This window comes from Pelmatolapia mariae, linkage group LG2 (genome assembly GCF_036321145.2).
Source record: "Pelmatolapia mariae isolate MD_Pm_ZW linkage group LG2, Pm_UMD_F_2, whole genome shotgun sequence".
Taxonomy (NCBI): Eukaryota; Metazoa; Chordata; class Actinopteri; order Cichliformes; family Cichlidae; genus Pelmatolapia; species Pelmatolapia mariae.
In genome coordinates, this window is record NC_086228.1 from 19878469 (window position 1) to 19888400 (window position 9932).

A 9932-nucleotide genomic window follows, 5' to 3' on the forward strand; every position below is an offset into this window, starting at 1 on the left:
AAGAACACAAACCAAATGCAGATTTCAATAGAGAACATTTACCCTGATAATATCAGGGAAGTCTCTTCTGTCTATTGTAACATCTATTTTCTGTAACTTGCTTACAAACAAACAGAGATCCCACTGCATGTTAACTGCAGCCTGCAGTATTCTGCAACTGTTTATACAAAAAACCCAGATTAGTCATTATGAAACACTCCTGTTTCTCATGTGGCACTAGCACTGCTTTCCCATGACTTAACGTCACCAAGCATGCCCGAGCATGATGATTGAGCCCCGACCTCTCCCCTCTTCCCTTCCGCTTGCCTCATCTTACAAAAGCTGACGTTTTACACAGTGTGATGCACGAACTAACAGTAAAAACTGTAAAACACACTTTCTAAATGTCATGTGTGAGACATGGTGCTCACATTTTTTCATTACTTTGTTATATTTGCTAGTTGAGCGATTACTTATTAAATGTGGAAATATATTTCTCAGATAAAAGTTACATCACATGCTCCTCAAGCTTATACATAGTTTATTTGGCAACTTTATAGAAGTGGAAAATGTCATCTTTTTCTACTGTATCCTCTTAAACCCCTAATCAGATTCCACTGTATTTACTTTTCCAGTAAACCTCTCCCACTCACACAGATGTGTAGACTGTTTTTAATTAAGTTTCATTTCGTAATGTCAAACTTCCCGAACCATTATTTACATGTCTGTGATGAATATAGTAATTAGAAAGTGCCAACTAATTTACATCTTTGCATTCACTAGACACTTTATTAGGTACACACAACTCAGATATGTAACTGGCTAATCATATCGCCAACTAAGTGCATTTAAGCATATAGACATGTTCAAGATGACCTGCCCAAGATCAAACTGAGCCTCAAAATGAGGAAGAAAAGGGACTGAAGTCACTCTAAATGTGGTATGATGCCACATGGGCAGAAACTGCTGATCTCCTGGGATTTTCCCACACAGCCATCTCTGGAGTTTACAGAGAACTGTCCAAAAAAGAGAAAATATCCAGATATTACCCAGTTCTCTGGGTAAAAAAAATGCCTTTTTGATGCCAGAGATCAAAATGGCAAAGCTTATTCAAGCAGAGAGACAACAGGTAGACAACAGTAACTGAAATAACCAACCAAGTAATGCAAAAAATCATTTCTGAACACAAAACAGCAAAAGATCACACTGGGTGCCGCTTCCGTCTGTTAAGAACAGGCAACTGAGTCTATAGTTTGCACAGGCTCACTAAAATTGGACAAAAGAAAAGAGGAAAAAATATCTTGATTTTGACTATGACGTTTGAATAGTAGAGTCAGAATTTTGCATACACAGCATGAAAGCATTGATCCATCCTGGATTCTGGGGGATATATCTTTTGGCACATTTTGGCCCCCTTAGCACCAACTGAGCATCATTTAAATGTCACAGCCTACCTGAGTATTGTTGCTGAGCATGTTCGTCCCTTTATGAAAACAGTGTAAACATCACACCATGGTTGGTTGGTTGGTTTCTCTGTCTTATTCTAGGGCAGTGGTTCTTAACCTTGTTGGAGGTACCGAACCCCACCAGTTTCATATGCGCTTTCACTGAACCCCTCTTTAGTGAAAAAAAAAATATGATTTTTTTCAAATTCAAGACATAGATATGTTTTTTACATATCTATGAGCCGTGCATGTCACGGCAGAGGCTCTGCCGAACCCCTGAGACCAACTCACCGAACCCCTAGGGTTCGATCAAACCCAGGTTAAGAACCACTGTTCTAGGGTCTTTACATTACAATATAAAGCACTGTGAGGTGACTGTTGTTGTGATTTGGCACTTTAGAAGTAAAATTTTATTGAATTGAACTGTTGAACATGATGATGAGTTTACTGTACTCAAATGGTCCACAGTCACAGGCTCTCAGTCCAACAGAGAACCTTTGGGATTTGGTGGAATGGGAGAATCACACCATGGATGTGCAGATGAATAATCGGCAGCAATTATGTGATGCTATCGTGCCAATGTGAACCCAAATGAGGAATGTTTGTGGAACCCAGTTAAATTGATGCCATGAAGAGCTGGGGTAATTCTGAAGGCAAAAATGGGATCAGCAACAGTGCTATCAAGGTGTTACTGATAAACTGTGCACTTAGTGTATATAAAACATGAATATCAGACTGTTCCCATAGTTTCTCAGCCTTGAATGTTGATTTTTCTACTTTGCTAGAAGACAAACATCAAGTGTCCCTGAGCAACAAACTGAGTTCTGGGCAGCTACAGGGGATCTTATTTGTTATATCTACCAACAAGGATAGAGACAGAAAGAAAGGAAGGTTAGCTGTACTTACAGAGCCAGACTATATGTACATCCAATATGACACTAGAAGAAGTACTTCTGCAAGCTCGAGCAAAGCAAAGAGCTTTAGAGATGGCTGAAGAGCTGAAAAAAGATGAAATATGACCAACTAAAAGAATTCAGGAATGCAAATATGCTTATATAATTATTTAATTAAATACAATGGATAAAATAAATAAAAGACATAACAAAAATAAGCATAATAAGAGAAAATGAAACAATTTAAAGTACAGGTATAGTAAAAATAAATAATTCAAATAAAAATGGTTGGTTTTGAGTTTGTGTTTGGAGATATCACTTTCAGTTGCTCCTCAAAGCTAAAAATTTAAAGACTCCCTGAAGATTTTTGTCTCATAATTTGGAAAAACTAAAAGAGTCCAGTCAAAGGACCCGAGAGAAAATCTTCGTTCATAGGCTGGAAGAGTGTCAGACACGTAGGCTGGTGCAACTCAGTGTAACGTGTTCCCTTCTTCTGGTCCTGGTGAGCACACAAGGGGCAAAGTTATGAATCAGTCGCAAGTGATTTGTAATTTTTTTTTTTTTGCTTAGTCTAAATGTGACAGCATTGCACTAGTCTAACCTGCAGGATATAAAAGTTCATGTTAGTCCCTTTGAGTTGCTCAGAGAGTGAAATCGCCTTGAAGATGCCATGTTTTTCAGAGGTAAGTGTTTGAAGTGCATTTTCACTCAAATATCGGAAGGATCCTCTCTTGTTCAACCAACATACCTCGGCCTTTATATGAGAACTGTTTTCAACCACTTGATCCAAAGATAACAGAACGCCGGTGTAAAATTCTACGTAGGCATGAAAAGACTGAAGAGATCAGTCACGACACTTAATTTTTCGCCATTTTTGTTTTTACTGAAAAATATGCAAGTAAATGAGAGGACTGGGGCTTTGCTTTGCAGACTAAATGATTCTGACAGTGTTATTATTGATTAGCTACAACATGACAGCTTTTCCCATACAGTGAAATTTCTCAATCTGTGTACTTCAGACAACTTTTCACAACAAAGAGGCTTGTTTAATTTGCAGATGTTTCTCTGAATTTCTCTGAACCCGGCCTTTAAAAGCTTGCACCTCAATCCAGACCTCTCTGCTTTAATGAGCTTCATTTCGGTTATTGTGATTTGTGTCATTCGTCATCATCTCATATTGCCAGCAGAAGTAATTGCAGTAATTATCCACATGGTGAACCCACTTGAACAAAGAAAAGCATTTCAATAAAGAGATGAAGCTTTCGAGCAAGCTGATGACCTACGCTGTGTGTTTGCGCTCGCACAAGTGTGGGTTATGATTCAACGCATATAGAATTAAAACTATGCAATCAGACGATAGAAAATAATAGCCATTGAGTGGGGAAATAGACGTTGTGCCTCCTTAGGTGTTTAGAATTACAGAGAAGTGAGATATTGTGCACTGAATGAATTTCCACTTCACAAATTGAATAAGAAAAATAATTAAATGAACATTTTAAAATATTCTAATTTCCTCTGTAGAATCAAAATGATCGTAAGGACAATCCAATTCAAATAGCATTACCAATTATAGCCTGAGGGCATAGCTATAATGTATTATATTATGATGTGAACATAAAATAAACAGTGTAATGTTTCATCACTTACAGAGCCTGTAGGAGTACTGACACTCTACATCTGCGTCCATTATAAAAGATCATCAGTGATAGTTTTCTAAATGGAACAAATTTCAAGTCATGAACTCTTACAAGCATTACAGCATTCCTGCAATACTTGTTGTCCAGCAACAAATTTCAGTGAAGCTCAGTTATAATTCTGTGCTAATTAAAGAAACTTCTTTCCTTTCTGGATTCCCTCTTTAAAAGAATCATGCAGAAAATGTTAAAAAATATTCCCTGAATATCACATGGCAGCAGTGGCATTGCCGTGTTTAACATTTCCTTGTGTGGGTAGGTAAAACTTAAGAATAACTTTATTTTTTACGGATACGTTTTGATCAGAGTCATGAAACATTCAGAGCATGCACATCGCATATTTATCCATAAAAGTGTGGTATCTGTTAAGCCTGCGAGAGCCAGATGAAACCTGTTTTTATGCCCCACACAGTTGGCACAAGCGCTAAAGAAAATATTTTCAAGTATGCTGATCGTGTAGCAACACTGCAAGAATGACATCAGGAGTAAAAGCGTGCTGTTTGTGAAATGCAGCTCTTAATTCCTCTGCGATTTTCTTCTACCTTATTGAATGAGGTGCTTTTATATGGCATTTTTCTGGGTTTACTGACCACTCAAAGCAAGGACACTTCAATATGTGGACTGGAGGAGCCATGGATCTTTTGATTGAAGTGCAGCCCGCTCTGTTTCCTGAGCCACAGCACCCCACCCCCTCACAACACACCCCCAGATTCCTTGCAAATAGTTACTGGGCTTCAAGACTTTAAAGATAGAATATGCACTATAAAGAACACCACTGAAATAATTAATCGACCATTCACTTTGGAGTAATTTTGAGGTATTTTGACTGAACACTTGCATTTTTACAAAGTAACTGATTCAGGTCAACAAAACAAAACTTTTCTTATTAATTTCTTATAAATTGACCCTTTAAGTATATTTTACAAGTAATGCTTGTGATCTTTTACTCAACTGTACAAAACTTCTACCTTTTTGTCAAGCATGTATTTTTGTCATACTTGATTATTGTGAGCTGAGGTTGAGGGAAGTCACAGAGGAAGCTCTGAGGGTGTTTATGCTCTGTGAATACGTACTATTGTCATGTTAATGTGCCTGGTAGCCTCTGATGATCCTCAAGGCGGGATTATATTGTACAACTGAACGCTGAATTCACACTTTCTCAGGAGAGCCAAGGGCAGAATCAGAGGATTACTAAACTGCATCTAAAAATCAATGTGGGGAAACTCTTGGCTATCTCAGCACTTACACTTTACACACTGGAGGCACGTGTGTTTGCATTCTTTTTACAAAGAAAGGGTGTATTTAAGAAGCAGAAGCAAGCTTTTGTTGTGCCACCAAAGCTTCTGCTGCTGTAGCCCTTCAGACTGCTTTATGTCCGCGATGCCTTTTCACTTAAATAACCTACACAGCAGAAAATTTTCCCAAACATGGGTAAAATCAGAAGCATCCCTATTCAGCAGCAAAGCCCTTAATCTCTTTCCATGCATCAAGGCATAATGTCAGCATGGGAAACAGTTAGCATTAAAGATTGCAAGCAAAAAACAGTTCTGAATTAGCCAACTCATTGGAATTTATCATTTCCTTGTACCAGTGCTGTCATGTCTCAGTGACAGTAGTATTGCATAAAACAGTGATGAGAAAGAAGAAGGATGAGAGAAGGATGAGTTTATGGGGGAAACCTGTGCATCAGGAAGCAGGAAGCAGGAAGGGATTCATAAATAGTCAGGGATAAAAACCAAAATAGATAAGTAGAATCAACAAAATGATATCAAGCTTCACCTGTAGTTACCATCTAGTTAAAGCAAATATCTGATTTAAAAAAGCAAGCATTACACAATATACATAAGTGTATTAACAGTGTTTTTTTCCTGTCACACTGCGTCTTTTACTGCTTTCTCATCTCTGCAAGTCAAATATGACACAACCTATCAAGGTATTTGACGTTAATGACGTGCCACTTATTCATCGCCACTTTGAAGTCGCTCAAACTTTCTCACACTGACTGTACATCCAAAGGTGAGTCAGAGGACATTGTGAAATCCTCCAATGACTCAGTTAAACACGAGTAAATACGAAGCTTGGAACTGAAAAGATACTTTGGAGTCATTGCTAAAGTGATGGGAGAACGATTTAAATATGTCAGAAGAAAAAGAAATACAGCTCAACAGGTGGTGAGATTGTGCAACTTGGACTCAGTGACTACCCACAGATGCAGTTGCATTGTGGGCAAAGGAGGAGAAGAATGCCAGGGATGAATAACTGGCCTGTCTCTTTCATTGATTTCCCCTGAAAGCAACAGTGAAGAGGGAACTCCTGGAGGCTCAGCTGAATAGTCTTTTTCAATCCCAATCCTGAGAATGCTCAGCCTCTCTATGGGCAACAAATTCACTGAGTAGAGCATCTCAGTCTGCTTGAATTGAATGTTTGGCTTTAAAAAAAAAAAAAATCATAAATAGTCTTAAATCAAAGCTAGAACACCCATCAAGACTGGAGCAATTTTCTGCTCTGTGGCACAATTATATTGTCGCTTTCTTTTTTGCTTTGTTCCTTCTACGTGATGCCCCGGGCATAGATCACCTGCTTCAGTTCTTCGTCACATATCACACATACCAGCGGCGGTATCGCTGACAAATATGATAACATTTTAACAACCTGAGTCAGTAGGGGGAGTGGTCCTGCAGGCGTGAGGTAGGCGTAGACTTCTACACAACAGCTGACACTCAAAAACCGGGAGGACAGCGTCGGTCTGAGGCTCAGAGGAGGCGCTCCGGTGAAGTTGTATCCCGCGCAGCGCAAGTTTATACGCGCTCGGAAAATTCCCAGACGGTACAGAGGTGGATCCTACATAATTGCTCGTGTGGAAGCGGCGGTGCTGTGAGCGGAGAGCCTCCAGCTGCAAGACATGAAATCTTTGTCGAGTGGACGATTGTAGTGAAAAAGGTAAGAGATAAACGGCGTTTCCTGGATTGGCACCCAATGCAACCGTCATATGGAAAATATAACGAGAAAAAAATCCAGCTTGTCTGCATGATTTCTATTTTTTTTCTTTTAGCTGTGCAGAATTTAATTTGCAGAATAAACCGCACCGGCTTTTTTTCTATTTGTTTCCTGTCGCATTAAAAGCAAATCTACCGTGAGAGCGTTTGACCTCTTTAGCGCATATTTATTATTTTAGTTCTGATTTCTAAATTAATAAATTGTTGATCAGTAGTTGCAGAGAATAAACCAGGTGAAACTCGGCTTATCGACGTTTCATTTCGTCTTTTGATGCCATCAGTTGACTGTACATAAATCATTAGCACGGTTACATAAATAACAGCATGTTTATTATAGGGGCAGATACTACACAGTTCCTGTTTGACGTGAAGGTGATTCGTGTTTGCGGACGTTACACGGCAGAAAGTTTAAGGACACTGATTATGTTAAAGGAAGTATCGTTTGCTAGTTTAACTTCCTTCTAGGATTTCGAGTTGTAAAACTTAATATTTGTCTTTCTGCCAAAATATTCACCTGTTATTGGTCTACTCACAGCTGTTGTCTTTTCTCGTAGTTACTGCTGCTGGCAGAGAAGAGGCTGTTTGGGTTTTTTTTCTTCTTGCTTTTCAATCAGACCGTTGTCCACAAGCAGCTGCTCTTTCAATGTGGGATACAGTTTTAGTGCTTTCGCCAGGCTGAAATCCTCCAGGGTCAGGACCTCACTCATGGCAGCTTTGCTCCTTGGGCTGCTGCTTTTTGCAATGCAGTCCCCGCCAATCCCCTCCAGGCCAGTGGCCGACGACGACGGGGGGCCACCTTTACCTCCAACCTCATCACCCGCTGACAACGGGACCACCAGCCATCCAAATGGGACACTCCAACAACTTCCTCATATTCTAATTATTGGCGTGAGGAAGGGAGGAACACGGGCGCTGATTGAGATGCTCAGCCTGCACAGCTCGGTGGCTGCAGCTCAGAACGAGGTGCACTTCTTTGATTGGGAAAGTCACTTTCAGAGGGGCTTGCCTTGGTATCTCAGCCAGATGCCCTACGCTTTCCCCGACCAGCTGACGGTAGAGAAGACGCCGGCCTACTTCACCTCCAGCAAAGTCCCTAAACGCATCCATCAGATGAACCCTGACATCAAGCTGCTGCTTATCCTCAGAGACCCCACAGAGCGGGTGCTCTCGGACTACACCCAGGTCTTTTACAACCGTCTCCAGAAACACAAGCGCTACCAGCCCATCGAATCTGTGCTGGTGAAGGACGGTGAGATCAATCTGGGATACAAGGCTCTCAATCGCAGCCTTTACTATGTCCACATGAAAAACTGGCTGCAATACTTCCCACTGGAGAGCATTCATATCGTGGACGGGGATGAGTTGATCAGAGACCCCTTACCTGAGATGAAAAAGGTGGAGAGGTTCTTAAAGCTGGAGCCTCAAATAAAAGCTTCAAATTTTTACTTCAATAAAACTAAAGGATTCTACTGTTTGAGAGACCACGGGCGAGAGCGGTGTTTACATGATTCGAAAGGCAGGGCTCACCCTCACGTGGCTCCTGCCATCCTGCAAAAACTCTACCAGTTCTTTCATGAACCCAACAAGAAGTTCTTTGAGCTGGTGGGTCGAACATTCAACTGGAAATGAACGTCAGAGTGTCTGTAGTTGGTTGTAGAGTTTCTTGGGGAAATGCGTGGTTTTTCCACACTAACGATGTAGACAGAGAGTCAAAGCTAATGTAAAATTAAAGTAAATCTATTTTTGTACTAGTGTGTTTGCTACAGAAGTATGATCCAGCCAAATATCAGGGCAGACTGCATTTTAAGACATGCTTTTAGTGCATGTCTTGTTTTTCTTTCCTAAACACACGTTCTCTGTATTTCTGTGCTGTTACACACTCACTCTGCTGTTCAGCTCCTCTGAACAAAGACAACTTACTATGACGTCGATAATGATATTCAGACTGTAGACTGTGATAATGTGTTGAATCAAAATTAGTACTGAGCAGTTTAATATTGTCATACCCTCTTTTTCTCACTTCATATGACATTATTAATGTTTAACTGCATTTTTAGTGCTACGAAGGACCTTTATCTGCTGCTATTTTTTTTCTCCTTTTTCAGTCACTTTCAGGCAAACGCCACACTGAATATGTATTTGTTCTCCTTGTTACTCACATTTCCTCATGTAAGAGTCAAAAATATCCTGTATGCACATCATCTATTGCTGATTATTACTGTAATTATTGTTTTTTTAAGTGAAGAATTAATACCATAATAAAGATGTATTTTATTTTTAGCATGTCTGATGCTTTTGCTCACATATTGAATTATTTGTATTCATTTATTATGTATTTGTCTGTTGTGTCATTTGTCTACACTAACAGGTGCATATGTGTGCTGCAAAAATGTTTTGTGGATTGTAAATTCCTTCAGAAAATTCACACAAAAAATGCTTTAAACATGCTGGTACATGCTAGCAACAATGGTGGAACTTATCGTTTTCAATCGCAACTGTGTTGAATTTCCTGTTTGGCTACTCTCTGCCTGCTGAGGGAGGGGGGTTCAGTCTTGTTTATGAAGCTAATTTCTGCTTCTCTGGTGTTTTTAATTCTCCAGTTATAAACAGCTGCATTCATTTGCAGGACATTGACTTTTACCTTAATAAATTAGGACTACTGTAGCATGAGTGGGCAGGCAGGTGAAGTCAGAATTGAGCACAATCTTAGCCATGAGAACTCTAAAGGGGAGTTGTTTATGCTCAAGGGTGTGATCTTCTTACTCAGTTTTTTAAAGCTTCATGGCATTATTTATTCAAATCGTATTGCTACTTTGAAAACATCAGCAGCACAGTATCGAAGACATTAAGCTCTAAAAATCCACAGTAGCTGTTTCATGTTTGAATGTGGCCTAGATTTACTCGGGGGCTTACTGGGACTGTGCA

The 9932-nt window shown here is 39.8% G+C and overlaps 1 protein-coding gene across 1 annotated transcript; it reads left to right on the top strand.

Annotated features, from left to right (window-relative positions):
• The first annotated feature begins 6727 nt into the window (after positions 1-6727).
• Positions 6728-9287, top strand: hs3st1 (heparan sulfate (glucosamine) 3-O-sulfotransferase 1). Its single transcript, XM_063485718.1, has 2 exons — positions 6728-6951; positions 7562-9287. The coding sequence occupies exon 2, from the start codon at positions 7713-7715 to the stop codon at positions 8634-8636; it is 924 nt and encodes a 307-aa protein (XP_063341788.1). The 5' UTR covers positions 6728-6951; positions 7562-7712; the 3' UTR covers positions 8637-9287.
• Positions 9288-9932: the final 645 nt, after the last annotated feature.